At 42.6% G+C, this 17,040-nt stretch overlaps 1 protein-coding gene across 1 annotated transcript in view; it reads left to right on the top strand.

The window, feature by feature from the left end:
- The window catches only part of Jade3 (jade family PHD finger 3), a 106,771-nt gene extending 92,993 nt beyond the window's left edge, over positions 1–13,778 (top strand). The window contains exons 10-12 of the mRNA XM_042684484.1: positions 5,242–5,712; positions 8,344–8,461; positions 10,818–13,778. Coding sequence (XP_042540418.1) covers positions 5,242–5,712; positions 8,344–8,461; positions 10,818–11,728 — 1,500 coding nt within the window. The 3' untranslated portion in view covers positions 11,729–13,778. The remainder of the gene's footprint in view (positions 1–5,241; positions 5,713–8,343; positions 8,462–10,817) is intronic.
- Positions 13,779–17,040: the final 3,262 nt, after the last annotated feature.

Below are 17,040 nucleotides of genomic sequence, written 5' to 3'. Positions count from 1 at the left end.
GCTGGGTGCTGGTGGCTCACGCCTATAATCCTAACTGCTCAGGAGGCTGAGATCTGAGAATCATGGTTCAAAGCCAGCCTGGGCAAAAAAGTCTGTCAGACTCTTAGCTCCAATAAAAGCACCAGAAAACTGCAAGTGGCACTGTGGCTCAAGTGCTACAGTGCTAGCCTTGAGCTGAAGAGCTCAGGGACAGCACCCAGACCCAGAGTTCAAGCCCCACAACAGACAAAAAAAAAAAAAAAAAAAACTGGGTGACCAGCTTCATTTGCTTTTTGAATCTCCGGATAAGATCTTTCAGTACCCTTATAAGATCTTTGGGGTTTTTTAAAGAGCTTAAGAAGGAGCCCTTTGGGCTCGGAAGGTGGCTCAGTGGTAGAGTGCTTGCCTTGCATGCATGAGGCCCTGGGTTCAATTTGTCAGTACCACATAAGCAAAAAAAGCCAGAAGTGGCACTGTGGCTTAAGTGGTAGAGTGCTAGCCTTGAGTTGAAGAACTGAGGGACAGCGCCTAAGACCAGAGTTCAGTCCCCCCCCCCCCCTGAAAAAAAAGAAGGAGCCCTTGGCAAGTTTTGTACAGATGGATGAAATGATTATGTTTCGGAAACAATTAGGAGGAGTAAATATAAAACAAGATCAGCCATGTACCAATAATCATTGAAACTGGATGATATTATATAGGATTATCACTGTACTCTATTACATAAGTTTTAAAAATTGCATATTTTGGCTGGGAAGGTGGCTCAGTGGTAGAGCACCTGCCTTGCATGCTCGAGGCCCTGGGTTCGATTCCTCAGCACCACATAAGAAAAAAGCCGGAAGTGGCGCTGTGGCTCAAGTGGTAGAGCGCTAGCCTTGAGTTGAAGAGCTGAGGGACAGCGCCCAGGCCCAGAGTTCAAGCCCCACGACCGGACCCAAAAAATAAATAAATAAAATAAAAATTGCATATTTTAACAGGTTAAAAACAAATCTGAACGCAGATATTGTAGTGCATATCTGTAGTCCTAGCACTCAGGCTATATCAGAAGGATAGAGACTCTGAGTTCAGCCTAGCCTACCTAGTGAGTGACAATCTGAGATATAGGTAAGTGAGAATTTGTCTTAAAAACAAAGCCAGTGTTTATGTCTATAATCCAAGTTACTGAGGATTGACGTTCAAAGCTAGAGCAGATAGGAAAGACTGTGAGACTTTCATCTCCAGTTAACCACAAAAGGCTGGAAGTAGAACTGTGGGTCAAATGGTAAAGCAGTAGTCTTAAACAAAATAGCTCAGGGACAGTGCCCAGGCCCAGAGTTCAAGCCCCATCACTCACACACACATAGAGAGAAAAAACCACTTTGACTGTTGACTCAAAATAAACTATGAAGACAGAAGTTTTGAAACCAGAAAAGCAATTAGGAGCCTCTTATATATAGCAATGCATGAGAAAATGGTTGCTTATCCCTCAATAGTAGGGTTGGAATGGTAAGAACTGGCTGGAATCTGCATGAATGACAAAGGTGGATTGAACAAGAGCTATTGTGAATCAGATAAGTGTAAAAGAAAATAGGTGTTCGGATAACATCAGAATATTGGCAAGCAGAAAAATTCACTAAGCTTTAGTGTCAAGATGATATTGAGGGCTGGCCACATAGAAACAGCTAGCCATCATTGTGGCTGACCTTTGTCTCAGGTCCCTCCAGAGGCCAGGCTTATACTGCAAGGCCCAATGGCTGCAGCATAAATTCCATTGCTAACATAGGCCATCTGATTTGGCCCAAGGCCTCTAGTAAACTTGGGCTGAGAGGTTACCTCCCAGGATAAATGAAAACGTCCATACAAAATTTCTGAACAAGTTTTCATAGCAATATTTCTTTTTTGTTTGTTTGGTTTTGGGGGGTTTATGGTCGGTCGTAGGGCCTGAACTCTGGGCCTGGGCACTGTCCCTCAGCTCTTCAGCTCAAGGTTAGTGCTCTACCACTTGAGCCACAGTGCCACTTCTGGCTTTTTCTGCTTATGTGGTGCTGAGGAATTGAACCCAGGGCCTCATGCATGTGAGGCAAGCACTCTACCACTGAGCAGCCTTCTCAGCCCAACAGCATTATTTCATAAAAGCTCTAAAAGTGAAAAATATCCTGGTACACATCAATTAATGAATATATAAATACAGTGGAATAGGTGTTTTTGGCCATAAACAGCATTGAATTTCTAATACACGCTACAACAAGGATAAACCATAAAAATGTTATATGCAACAGGTCACACACATATTTTATATGACTTCACATATATGAAATGTTCAATAATTGCTACTATGTAAAGAAAGAAAAAGTTGATTAGCAGCTTGAAGAAGAAAAAAAGAATGACTGCAAATGAACGTGTGGAATGATGAAAATGTTCTGGAATTAGGTAGTAATGATGGCTACACAACTGTAAGTATGCTCAAAATCACCACTAAAATACATAATGAGGTGCATTTTGAGCTTTTGTCTTAGCATGATTGAGACCCTGGGTTCAGTAGCCAGTGTCTGAATGAATGAGAGAATATTAATATATCAAAATGTCCACAACCATACTTTGTGTTAATTTAATCATAAAAATACAAATCATATAAACACAAATTCAGTAAGGAAATCCTTCTCATCTTCATCTTTTCCTAGGCACTGTGAGGACCACCAGACACCTAGTCTAGGTAGAAGGGGAAGCCAGAGCTCCCACATTCATCCACTGAGGCCACCACAATCAGCAAGGCTTGGGGGAGGACAGCTCATACTTCTGCGCCCTGGAAACCCTTCTATCCTCTCTTCTCAGGACTCTTGGAGGTTTTTACCCTCATGCCCACCTTCCGCTCTGGTCACCCTTGGGCTACCAGTTTGAGGTTATCTCTAGGCTACAAGTGCTAGTAATGGGCTTAGAGTTACAGCCAGTCCTTACTATAGGCAGAGAAGGCTATTCTAGAAAAATGCCCCAAACTCATCCCCATGGCAAAAGAAAAAGGAATGTATACATGCATACACAACCAAACAAACACACATGCAGACATACACACACCCCTCATTTTATGCACATAGACAGGTCTTCCCAAAATTATGGTCTTCCTCAACTGGGCTGAAGCCCAAATCATTTAGATCACCTAAGGCTGATTGCTGGCCTCACCTTTAGGGTGTTAGATACTGGTGGTCCTGAACTCTAGGCAGTTCTAAGAAGCCACACCAATTCAGGGAGGGAGAATGAGTGGCACTAATAGATTCCTGGGGCCCTGGTGAAGCCATGGACCAGACTTGTACTTGCTTTGGCCTTCTGCAAGAAGCTTACCTCTCTTTAAGGATATACACAGAAAGGAAAGGCAACCAAAGTGCCTGATACTTTTAGCCCACAAACAGGATGACTGACAGGACTGGGACTGATAGTGGTTGATGAAGCTTCTGCTAAATCAAGGCAGAAAACCTGTGTTGGGAAACAGGAAGGGCACCTGGGATGTATGGGCAGCAGTTGGGGATGCCAGGACAGCTGAAGATGAGCTGATTTGAGGCCATAAACAGGAAGAATAGCTGGGTACATGTGTACTCCAGAGTGGCAGTGTCCTAGGAAACTGGCACCTAAAGCAGCAATCTGGGTTCACAAGGGCCCTCAGACAAAAGCTGTCCTATGCCCTGTATGATGGGCCCCCAGCACGGACTTCCCTCAGCTCTGCTAGGGAATGGGAACTCACATGTGCATTGGAAATGTGTGTGCTCCAGAGAAGCCCCAGGCTAACCCAGCTGCGCTGCTCTTCTAAACAGGCAGTGTCTCCTGTGAACACAAAGCTTTGTGCTTGGGAGAAAAGGAAAGGGGGGGGGGATTTCATACAAGATTTTCTCCCACAGAAAACCGGAAGTGGCGCTGTGGCTCAAGTGGTAGAGCGCTTGCCTTGAGCTGAGGAGCTGAGGTACAGCGCCCAGGCCCAGAGTTCAAGCCCCACGACCGACAAAAAAAAAAAAAAGATTTTCTCCCATAGTCAAGTGTTTAAAAACAGTCTTAGAAGAGGATGAGGAGGAACAAATTCCACACTTTCTTTGGAACTCATACACAGAGACAAACAGGCAGGCAAACCATCGCCTACACCCAGCCTACAGGACCCCTTGCAGCCACTCTTCTCTTGGTCTCCCTGCTTTCCTCACACCTCCAGGGAAACATGGGCATATATCACCATACTTTCAGATGGAAGTGTTTTATATCTGTGCTGTTCAAAATGGTTGAAATGCTGATACTAGAATTTGAAATCCAGCCTTTGCTCTTGCAAGGCACTCTATTGCTAAGCCATGTCTCCAGCCCTACATGAGCAATTTCAAGCCAGGCACAGTGGTTTACACCTGTAATCTAGCTACTTAGGAGGCAGAGGTTAGGAAGATCCCAGTTCAAACTTAGTCTGGGCAAAAAAAAGTCAAGACCCTGTCTCAACATGTCCTATAATTTCAGATGCATATGGGCATAGATCACAGTCTCAGGCTAAACAGGCAATAAGTACAAGAACAAAAGTTAGGTTACTTAGTTATTGCAGTCGATGCAACCATTGTAGAACCATGGTTGTCCTGGAAATAATACTGATTTTGTTTTTCATTTTTGAAGCATTTTCTGAGCTACTGTTTATTCCATAGTTGATAGCAATGCCAAAATGAATGGCACCACTTCTGTCTTTAAGACCTATGGCCAAGGACTTGACAGTTACATTATAAGTACAATGCAAAAAGTAGCAATATAAGATCATATGCAGGGTAGAATGCTTGCCTCACATGCATGAGGGCCTGGGTTAGATTCCTCAGTGTCACATAAACAGAAAAAGCCGGATATGGCACTGTGGCTCAAGTGGTAGAGCGCTAGCCTTGAGCTGAAGAGCTGAGGGACAGTGCCCAGGCCCAAATTTCCAGACCCAAGACTGACCAAAAGGAAAAATAAAAGATCATATGCAAAGTGATGTGAGAGGCCCAGAAAAGAAATCATGTAACCTTATTAGGAATTAAGGAAGGCTTCCCAGCAAACCTCAAAATTCAAGGTTTAAATGCTTGAGCTGAAACCTTAAAATGGGAATTGAATACATTTTTTGCCTCTGTATTTTGTTGCTTTCTGTAAGAATAGGTTTCCTACGTTACTGGTAAATCATTTTCATAGTCATACCTTGTCCTTGTTTTTCCTTGGCTTCATACAAGTTCAGTATATGCTTGACATAGGGCTCTCCCTGCCCCCCCCCGCCAAGTCTGTTGCCTTTAACCATCCTTTCTTCTGCAGTGCTCTGTAAGAAGCTGCACCACAGCTTTTCATGTCACCTGTGCCTTTGAGCACAACCTAGAGATGAAGACCGTCCTAGATGATAGCGACGAAGTAAAGTTCAAGTCATTCTGTCTCAAGCACAGCCAAAACAGGCAGTCACTTGGGGAGGTTGAGCCCCACAACCACAGAGCTGCCGAACCAAGCCAGACCAAGAATGAGAAAAATAACGTGAGGGCACAGAAGCTTCGTGAACTAGAAGAAGAGTTCTATTCCTTCGTGAAAGCAGAAGACGTGGCTGCAGAACTAGAGCTACCCATGGAAACTGTGGACTTTATCTATAACTACTGGAAACTCAAACGCAAAAGCAACTTCAACAAACCATTATTTCCTCCCAAGTTGGAAGAAGAAAACATCCTGGTACAGCCAAAAGAAGAAAATATTCACACTCGCATGAGAATGTTTATGCACCTGCGGCAGGACTTGGAGAGGGTAAGGAGACTGGTGCTGACTAGTGTGTAGATCATAGTCTGCATAAAAATAAAAGGTCCTACTTCCAGTTTAAAAAGGACCTCCTAGGTTTTGCCTATCTTCTGATTTTACTATAGTCTGGAGACATTGGGGCTCCTTTGAAATTTTGATTAGCACATTCAGGGATTGGCAAGGCCTCATGTATATGATTTTTGTTGTTTTCTATTTTCCTATCTTTTTTTTCTGGTCCTGAGGCTTAAACACGGTCTGGGTGCTGTCCTTGAGCTTCTTTTGCTCAAGTCTATTGCTCTACCACTTGAGGCACAGTGCTACTTCCAGCTTTTTCTGTGATTAATTAGAGATAAGAGTATCACTAAGATATGAGCCACCCACACCCAGCTTTAGTTTTTTGTTCACTTTTGTCAGTCGTAGGGCTTGAACTCTAGGCCTGGGTGCTGTCCCTGAGCTCTTAAGCTCAAGGCCAGCGCTCTACCACTTGGGCTTTTTCTGTTTATGTGGTGCTGAGGAATCAAACCCAGGGCCTCATGCATGCAAGGCAAGCACTCTACCACTGAACCACCTTCCCAGCACCTTGTTTGCTATTTTGAGCCTAAATTGGCTTGACTGTATTTACTTACCCAATTTAGAGAATGAAGGCTGAGGAAAGAGTGAACTTTAGGTTCAGGAAAGTGCTAGCTGCACTCTGTGTATTTTAGACTGCATAGTACAGATTTTATGCCTTCATTTATAGGAAGTAGCATAAGATACTTGGCAGCATTGCTGGCCTCCTCCATTCCACACAGAGTTGTATGACCCACAGCTAATGACAAGTCCAGAGTTCTGCAAGCCCTGGCAGTCAAAAGCACATCAGGTTGACAACCACACCACCAGATAATTTAACTCAGGATATATTCTTCAAGTATCCACTAAGTTAGGTGCTATAGGAGTTCAAAGGTAAACTAGTTGCTATTTTTTATTCTGGAGAATATTTATGTTGATTATGCAGTTATAGAAATGGCTTGGTGGTGGGGGATTTCCCTTCTGCTACCAAAACTCCAAAAACTATGATTTTTTTTTTTTTTTTTGTCGGTCGTGGGGCTTGAACTCTGGGCTTGAGCACTGTCCCTGTGCTCTGCAGCTCAAGGTGAGTGCTCTACCACTTGAGCCACAGCGACACTTCCTGTTTTCTAGTGGTTTATTGGAGATAGGAGTCTCATGGACTTTCTTGCCTGGGCTGGCTTTGAACCATTATCCTCAGATCTCAGCCTCCTGAGTAGTTAGGATTATAGGCGTGAGCCATCAGCGCCCGGCTAAACTATGAGATCTTAAAAAGATATTTTTTGCCTGTCCTGTGGCTTGAACTCAGAGCCTGGGCACTGACCCTGAGCTTTTTTTTTTCCCTCAAGGATAGCACTCTGCCACTTGAGCCAGCACTGTTTCTGGCCTTTTGTGTTTATGTGGTACTGAGGAATCCAACCCAGGGCTTCATGCATACTAGGCAGGCACTCCCAACCCAAGTACATTTATATTTGAACAGTGTCACCCTTTCCCTCATTTTATCCCAGTGAGATATGAAAAATTTTAAGATACACATAGAGTTGCTGTTGTTAACTGCTGTTGTTACCAACACTCTTCTAAACATTTTATAAATACTCTTTTAATCCTAACTTACTTAAGGAAAGAAACACTTAACCACCCCCATTTACAGAAGCATAAACTAGATCACAGAACAGGTGAGGGGTGTGAGAGAAGAAGTTTTGCCCCTGGTGACTGTGGAAACTTGATTAAGCTGAAGATATGAGCAAAAAAGCCACTTTCTACTGAGGAGGCTGAGATCTGAGAATCGCAGTTCAGAGCCAGCCTTAGCAGGAAAGTCCATGAGACTCTTAACTCCAATTTTCCACTAAAACCGAAGTGGAGCCAAAAAAAGAAACTACTTTGAATCTTAGAAGCAGACTTTTCTCTTTTACTTCCATCATTTGTACTCGGGACTGAAAGGGAAGGTTAAATCAATAGACATTCTTCCCATTCTGATTGTGCATGTAATTATTAAGCTCATAACACCACAAAAAGAATAGATTTTTAAAGTTGGGCACAGTGGCTTACACCTATACTACCAGCTACTCAGGAAGCCCCAGAGATTGAGAGGGCTAGTCTGGGGGAAAAAAACTGAGACCCCATTTCAACACACTAGTAATGATGGTACATGTCTGAAATCCCAGCTACACAGGAGGCATAGATAGTTAGGATCATGGTCCAAGTCTAGCCCCAGGCAAAAAGCATGAAAACCCTATCTGAAAATAGCTTAGAATAAAAATGACCAGAGGGAGTGGCTCAAGTAGTAGAATGCTTGTCTAGTAAGTATATGGCCCTGAGTTCAAACCTCAAAGTTGCTGGGGTGGGGGGAAAAACAGACTGCGGAAGGCAGCATTGGAGCATTTTGCTTTTGCTACTGATTAATATGGAATTAATGACCCATAATGGCTACAAAAATTCCTGTGGAATTCTCTCACTGTATGGCTCTTGAATCCAGTCATCATTCTTACCCATCCTCTACTTCAACCTTAGTCATCTTCATTTTAGATAAACAATTTTAACTGTCAAATTTTGTTACCATGACAAACATCTATTTTCTGGGGATTGGGCTTTTAGGTCCGAAATCTGTGCTACATGATAAGCAGAAGAGAGAAGCTGAAACTCTCTCAGAACAAGTTACAGGAGCAGATCTTCAACTTGCAAGCCCAGATTATGCACGACGAAATTGCTACAGGTAACCTGTGTGTTATAATTGTCCTAGCAAATATATAGACTCTGGTTTCATGCTTTTTAACAATTTAATTATGTCAAATGTTCCACAAAGTATTTTAAAGTTCTTGTCAGATATTTCATTTGCTTCAGTCCAGTCCTGATATGAACATGGCTCATGTTATCTCATGAGGCCAGAAATCTCAGGATAGGCTTGAAAATTGCAAGTGTCTAAACCCCAAACATATGTTTGAGGCCTTTAATTGGAGCCATGAAATTATTCTGTAATGATCTAATTCATTAAGATAATCTCAATATGGGCTGGGAATGTATATTAGTGGTAGAGTGCTTGCCTAGCATGCATGAAGCCCTGGTTTCTATTCCAGAAAAGGCCAGAAGTGGCACTGTGGCTCCAGTGGTAGAGTGCTGGCCTTGAGCACAAGAAACTCAAGGACAGAGCCCAGGCCCTGAGTTCAAGCTCCAAGACTGGCAAAAAAAAAATCTCTATAGATTAGAAGATCCCATCTGTAATCCTAGCTACTCAGATGGCTGAGGTCTTGAGGATAGTGGTTCAAAGCCAGCCCAGGCAGGAAAGTTTATGACATCTCCAGTTAACCATAAAAAATCCAGAAATAGGGATGCGGTTCTAATAATAATATGATAAGATTGAATCTCAGTTCCCATAAAGCATTTAATTCCAGGGTTATTCACCAGTAGTCTATAAAATCTTGGCCAGAAGTTAAGAGAAATGTGCCTTATTTTTTCATTTATTCATTAACATTTGTTGAGCACCTACTAGGGACTAAGATCTAAACTATGCAAGCCTAGCTGGAATAATGACAGTCATATTCAGTAATACCTGTAGCCTCCCTGCTTCTTATTTAACACAGATAGGTAACAACCTGGGCCACTAGGGGTCACTGAGATAGGTATTCAGAATCAGCTCTTGTCAGGGGCCAGCCAAATGAGGTTGTGGGATATTTGTATGTGGTAACAGGTGGAAGCAAAGTGGTATAGCAGGAGACAGTGATAGCATTACAGGACAATGTGACTAGCAAAGCAAGAAGAACCAAAGAACAGCAAGGAAAAGCCCCTGTGTGCTGAAGAGATTGATTCTAGCCCTTTGTTTTGTAATTGTAGAAGTCATAGCCTCCGAATGGCTGGCAACATCAAGAGGTGGCAGAAATGGGGGCTGTGGGTCTCACACACTGCCCATGGGGTACCTTTTTAATTTGGAAGTGTTCAACATAATAAAGACTTATGATCATGTGGAGACATAGCCAGGGAACTGGCCAAAGGTGGGAATATTGTCATTCTTTTCTGATTCTTACATTAGAACCTCCCTGTAACCACTATCATGGCAACTTGTAGTCAGGATATTGTTACAGGTTAAGAGCCTAAACTTCTTAGGAACCACCCACTTTTTTTGTCATTGGGCTTGAGTGCTGTCCCTCAGTCTTCAACTGAAGGCAAGTGTTCTACCACTTGAGCCACAGTGTCACTTCTGGCTTTTTCTGCTTATGTAAGTACTGAGGAATCGAACCCAGGGCCTCATGCATGCAAGGCAAGCACTCTACCACTGAGCTACCTTCCCAGCCCATCTACCACCCACTTCTAATGACAGGTTACAACATAAATGTACTCTTCCTGACCAAAACCTTTGCTGCATTTATGAGGAAGGCCAGGAGAGAAGGGAGGGATATGATCTGAGATGTCCATGTTCAAGGCATGTCTTTAGCAGTGCCATGGATTACCGATGCTTGCACAAACCAAGACACACAAGTAGACAGTGTCAATTTCAATCTGCTGCTAGTAGCCGAGCGCTGGTGGCTCATGCCTGTAATCCTAGCTACTCAGGAGGCTGAGATCTGAGGATCGCGGTTCAAAGCCAGCCCGGGCAGGAGAGACCGTGAGACTCCTATCTCCAATAAACCACCAGAAAACCGGAAGTGGCGCTGTAGCTCAAGTGGTAGAGCGCTCGCCTTGAGCTAAAGAGCTGAGGGACAGCGCTCAGGCCCAGAGTTCAAGCCCCACGACCGACAAAAAAAAAAAAGTCACATCAATCTGCTGCTAGTGACCTTGTGTCTGTAGGGGAAGGAGGCAGACTAGGGGTACAAGGAGTAGCATACTAGTCTTTGTAATCCTTTTACAGACAGGGAAAAGAGAGGTTAGGAAGTTGGGAGCCATGGAACAGAGTGGCACTACTAAGATTATCACCCTTAGCCCCATCCTCTAGTGCTGCTCTCACCACTTACACCATGATGTACTTACATATCAATGATAGGTCTTTGGTAAGCACTAGTAAGAGTGGATCCATCAGCTCCCTCTGCCACAAGCACATAAACTATTATCAGTTGATAAATCATTCTTTTCCATCTCAGGATCTCCTTTGACAAATGCACTGGAGAACGCACTATTTTCCTCACCATCAAAAGTTGCCTTAAAGTCGGGGGCCAGACCAATACCAGAAGATTGCAGAAATGGCACCATAGAGACTGATCATCGACCCTGCTCCCCTAGCAGTGGCTTGCTTACTCTCAGTAAAAGAAGCCTACAGGTGCCTGAAGTGCCACTGGACCTGCAAGTGAAATCATATTCAATGCCTCCACTAGAAAGCAAGAAAAACTGTTTGCTCGACAGCCTCAACCACTCTCAGAATGAAGCCAACAGTCCCAGTCCTACTCAGAAATCTCCATCTTCTGAGTTTTCTCATGGGCCATCAGTGGAAATGGAGAAGTCTCCAGTCTTTGAGGCTGTCCTCTATGGACAGTCTCGTGCCAACAGTGGAAATAGTGAGCCTAGCCCCAAGTCTGCCAAGTCAAATGGCCTTGAGGACAATCTGCCTTTGAATGTCATCCAGGAAGCTAGTGCTAGTGAGATACTCGGTAACCAGGAGCCCATGGTAGGCTCCCACTTAGCTGGTCAGAGTAGCTTTAGAAAATCAACTTTGGAAAAGTTCAGATCCTTTAAAGAAACAACCAAAAAATGGAGAAGGAGCACTGAGGGCCCCCAATGCTATGTGAAACCAACTAAGAGTATAAATCCTAAAGATCAGTTCCGGGGTAGGCAGCTTCTCAGGCGATCCTCTGAGAAAGCTGCATATCCAGAGACCGATGGTTATTGCCCAGATTTGGAACTGAGTGATTCTGAGAGCGAAAGTGATGGAAGTAAGGAAAAAGACCTTGTAAACAAAGATAGCTCAGACAAGGAAAGCCCTCCTCAGGATTCTGAACAGGATTTCCATAGGGAAAGCGAGGTACATCCTCTTCCCCATGGTTCAATGCAGAGATGATTAGAAACTGCCAGTGGTCCAATATTTGCCCCAGTTACTGGGACAAATCCAAACACCAAAGGATTCTGGCATATATTAGGAGGAAATACAGTAAAAGGGAATTTTTTCCACAGTAAATTGAATTGCAGTATTTGAAAAGGTTTCAAGTCTTAATTTTTACAAGTATATAGTAAGAATTACAGATTATGTCTGGAAGTTGGTTTGTCAGGGGTTGTTTGGAAACAGCTAGGTCCAGAGTTACTTGTTCAGTGAATGCTCAGGGACTGCTTTCCAGTTACATTAACATACTGCTAAGTATGTATTAAGGGTCCTTACATTGCTAATGGTCTCTGTTTATGTATTAAGGGTCCTTACATTGCTAATGGTTTACAAGAGACCATGATTATCAGACACTAAATCTACTTACTATTTGAAACTACAATATAATTCCCAGAGCTCCAGTCTCTGGAAAGTTTCTAATACTGGTGTCTCAAGGGAGAGACTGGGAGAGATTATCTGTCAGATACTGTCAAGCTCACTACCCTCTTCCTTTGCTTCTGGCTAGGTGGAGTTTCTTTGACAGAATCATAACTTACCAGTCAGTTCTCCTAATGCTTGAAGTGTCCAGTGCCTGTTCTTAGACCTGCTTGTTGGGGACATACTCATAATTCTTTTACCCAGCTAACAAGCATAAAAGGCTAACTTGTAATAGTGTTTACAAAAGTACACATGTACTACTTCCAAGGAAAATGCTCTGGTTCTCTGTTTAGGGATTTTCGAAGAATCCCAGAGTCTTTCCCAAAGTGAGATCATTTCTGGGATATTTGTACCAGATCAGGGTTTTCATGTTGTTTTCAAATGAGTTTGGCTGACAGTTTTTGTATTCCTGCTTTAATGTTTATAAGAAATTTTATTGAGGTATAAGGAAAATATAATGAAGCGCACAGAGGTTAAGTATTCTTATTTGCTTTAATTTTGAAACAGATTTTTATTTTCAAACAGAATTTAAGTCATGTGTTTATCACATGCATATAATTTAGCTTTGTGTCCATTTTGAATCCAAGGCAATTTTCCAAACAAAAAGGCTAGAGCCATTTTTCACAGGTTGTTTGTATACCCTCCTCCAAAACTCTCAGCCTTGGTTCCTTCTTTCTAGAGGAAGAGAATAATTACACTTCAGGGGAAGGGGTGAAACACGTTTGCTTCCATTTTGAAAAGAAGGCAAAATACCAGTTTTAAAATGTGAAGCAAACTGGGATGCTCAGCTCTCTTGTTGTTAGCCTTAAATCAATATTCTCTTTTTTCTAGCTTGGAAAAATGTAGTAACAATTTTCAAACAGAAGAGGCCATTTTCAATTTCTAAAGTTTTGTACTGGTGAAATAGCCCGGCTCTGATAAGGTGCCAGTGAGTGAAGCCTACGCTGGTTTGGTGGCTACAGAAAACTCAATGCACTTTGCTTCACCCCACTTTTGTTCTGACTTTGTCAAGAAAAGTTTCTTGTGCTTTTCTCCCTTTCTGGAAACTTCTGTATTTTACATGTTGCTTGGCTGTCTTCAGAATGTTTCTTCTGTGCCTATGTACAAGTGTGAATATGCCATGACGTGTGATGTAGAGCGTTTGAATGGAAAAATGGAGAGAACTTGCCCTTACACCTGATGAAGCTTCTGTGCATAAAAATTTGACACTTTCATGGTAACAAAATTATAAGAGAATTATAAGAGAATTGAAAAGGCCTCTTGGTGTTAGAGGCCAATACAGGATTTTATATTCATCCTGTCATGCCTTTCCATTTTCTGTGCATGGAAGAGAAAGCAAATGGGAACAATATACTTCAGCCACTTTCCATATGCAATGCCATGGGAAACTATCATTTCAATCAGGGAAATATAGTAATAATATTTTTGCAGCATTTTTCTAAATAAATGAAGGAGCCTTCCATTGTATACATTTCAACTGCCCCAGATTGCATTTGCTACATTTTGTTTGAAGTATTACCTCTTGCCTCTATTAATTTTTTATCTTAGAAAGTCTGGTTTTTCAAGATAAATACAATCTGTTTTCAAAGTCACCTTTTTACCAATACTTTTTCATTAAATTATGAAAATAACTACTGTCTGCATGGCATTTTTTTATTTTAGCATACTTGTTTTAAGAAAATCTTAATGTGTTCCTTGTATACTTACAATTATATTCACTAAGCAAAACGAATTAATGATGGGGAGAGAAATGAAGAGGAGGGATTGAGTGTTTAGAAACAACGGAATTGAATGTTGAAAAGCCCATACTGATTATAGTGGCACACACCTGTAATCCCAACACTCAGAAGGCTGACATAGGAGGATTGTTAGTTAAAGGCTAGCTGAGCTATATACCTAGACCCTATCTCTAACAAGCAAAAAAAAAAAAAGATTCATGATTCGTGTCAATACAGGGGGCCAAGGAACATTCTAGGTACTTATTTGGACTTTACCCAGAAACTATTATTTCATCAGGCTGAGAAGATAAAGACCTTAGAGTCGTCAAAAAGAATCACCAGAGAGATGTGTCCTAGCTAAAGTGACAAGGCTCAGAAAGTTCAGTAAATTGAGGATCATGTAAGTAAGTATTCTTTACAGTGTTTGTTCCATTTGGAGTTCTATACATATAATAAAATTAGGGTTATGTGATATGGGAGATACTCAGAGGGTAACATAAACATTTTCATCATGTTAGCAGAATGAACTTGTGAAAGTCATTGGTTAAATCAATACTGATGAAAGCTTTCTCCCCTTTTTCTTCTCTTCCCTACAGGTGAATATTATCTGGTTCTAGTAGCTTATTCTGAAGAAGTAAAACTACAGGTTGTTGGGTATAACTAGCCAACAAAAACTGCTGGGATGGGCTTGGAAGGTAGCTCAGTGGTAGAGTGCTTGCCTTGCATGCATGAGGCCCTGGGTTCGATTCCTCAGCACTACATAAGCAGAAAAAGCCAGAAATGGTGCTGTGGCTCAAGTGATAGAGCAGGAAAAAAAAAACTAATCATAACCAATTTAATTAATTACCTTTTCATCAGCCTTAATATGACTATTAGCTATTTTGTCCCTAACTGACTATTTGCAGGTTTTGTGAAAAGTGTCATGGGGGCTGGGAAGATGGCTCAGTGGTAGAGCGCTTGCCTTGCATGCCTGAGGCCCTGGGTTCGATTCCTCAGCACCACATAAGCAAAAAGAAAAAAGCCAGAAGTGGCGTTGTGGCTCAAGTGGTAGAGCGCTAGCCTTGAGCTGAAGAGCTGAGGGACAGCGCCCAGGCCCAGAGTTCAGGCCCCACGACCGGACCCAAAAAAAAAAAAGAAAAGTGTCATATATGTATATATATTTGTGAAACATGGTGCTTGAACTTGAGGCCTGGGAGCTGTCCCTGAGCTCTTTTTGTGCAAGGCTAGCACTCTACCACTTTGAGCCACCAATTTCTAGTTTGCTGGTGGTTAATTGGTCCTCAGATATCAGCCTCCTAATTAGCTAGTATTACAGGCATGAGCCACCAGCACTTGGTGTATATTAGTTTTTTTGTTGGTCGTGGGCCTTGAACTTGGCCTGGGCACTGCCCCTCAGCAATTCAGATCAAGGCTAACACTCTACCACTTGAGACATAGTGTCACTAACAGTTTTTTGAGTGATTCATGGAAGATCAAAGTCTCACAGACTTTCCTGCCCAGGCTGGCTTTGAACCATGATCCTCAGATCTCAGCCTTTTGAGTAGCTAGGATTACAGGTGTGAGCCACCAGCACCCAGCTGTTAACATTTTTTCCAGTCCTGGTGCTTGAACTCAGGGCCTGGGCACTGTCCCTGAGGCTCTTTTGCTCAAGGCTAGCACTCTACCATTTCGGCCACAGTATCACTTCTGGCTGTTTCTGTGTATTTGGTACTGAGGAATTGAACCCAGGGCTTCATGCATGCTAGGCAAGCACTCTACCACTCAGTCGCCTTCCTAGCCGATACATATTAATATTCTTTTTTTTTCATTTGTGCTGATGAGATTGTCATATATCTTTTTTAAATAAGTTTTTACAGAGGGGTTACAGTTACATGAGCAAGGTAATGAGTACATTTCTTATCAAGCATTGTTGCCTCCTCTGTTTTTCCCCTACCATCCCTTCCCTCCCACCTCCTCAACTAAACTCCCTCATCCTCCCACCCCCACCTAAATTGTAAAGTTCATTTTTCAATATAGGATCTTGTACATCCCATTGTTGTAATGGGTCATTCTTAAAGTAACTTTTAGTTTGTGATAAAATAAAGACCTACCTCTTGGGGTTGTAAGTCCTATGCAGAGCTTTGAGGCTTCTAGAGTACCATCGATTTTTTTCCTCATAGATTGGAACAGATTGTATTGCCAAAAGATGTGAGGATCATTGTCCTTAAAAAATGAGTCGAGTTAGCTGGGCACCAGTGGCTCACACCTGTAATTATAGCTACTGTTCGTGACTCTAGTAAACCACCAGAAAACAGAAGTGGCGCTGTGGCTCAAGTGGTAGAGTGCTTGTCTTGAGCTGAAGAGCTGAGGAACAGTACCCAGTCCCAGAGTTCCAAGCCCCACTACCAACAAAATAAAAGTGGAGTTAAGGAAGCTCACAAATCCAAAACCCTATCTTTTGCTTTTTCATTGTTGCTAAATTCTTAGACTTCATGCTTCCTAAATACATTAATCATCTTGATAAATTCCAGCCTTCTCATCTTGTTTAGGTGGATTGAGCTGTGAACATTTCTCAGGGCCTGACCATCCCAAACTTTGAGGGTCCTTCCCTCCCCCACACTACTCCTTTCATCCTTTTTCCATTTCATATATGATCAATGATTAGTCCTTAAAACAAGCTAGTGAAGCCAGGCTCACGCCTGTAATCCTAACACTCAGAAGGCTGAGATCTGAGGACTGTGCTTCAAAGCCAGCTTGGACAGTAAAGTCTGTGAGACTCTAGTCTCCAATAAACCACCAGAAAACCAGAAGTGGTGCTGTGGCTTAAGTGGTAGTGCTTGCTAGCCTTGAGCTGAAGAGCTCAGGGACAGAGCCCAGGTCCAGCCCCACAACCAACAAACGAAAAGCTAGTGCTAAATACTGGTGGCTTATACCTGTAATCCTAGCTGCTCAGAAGGCTGAGATCTTAGGATCATGGTACAAAGCCAGCCAGGGCAGGAAACTCAGTGAAACTTATCTCCAGTTAACCACCAGGAAACTGAAAGTGGAGCTGGGGCTCGAAATGGTAGAGTGCTACCCTTGAGCAAAAATGCTCAGGAACAACACCAGGCCCTGTGTTCAAGCCCCATGAACAACCAACAACAACAAAAAAAGAAACGG

Source organism: Dipodomys spectabilis, unplaced genomic scaffold, assembly GCF_019054845.1.
Source record: "Dipodomys spectabilis isolate Male_0828 unplaced genomic scaffold, ASM1905484v1 ptg000087l, whole genome shotgun sequence".
NCBI lineage: Eukaryota > Metazoa > Chordata > Mammalia > Rodentia > Heteromyidae > Dipodomys > Dipodomys spectabilis.
Note: the sequence above shows the minus strand (reverse complement) of the source record. Positions and strands in the feature narration are given on the sequence as shown.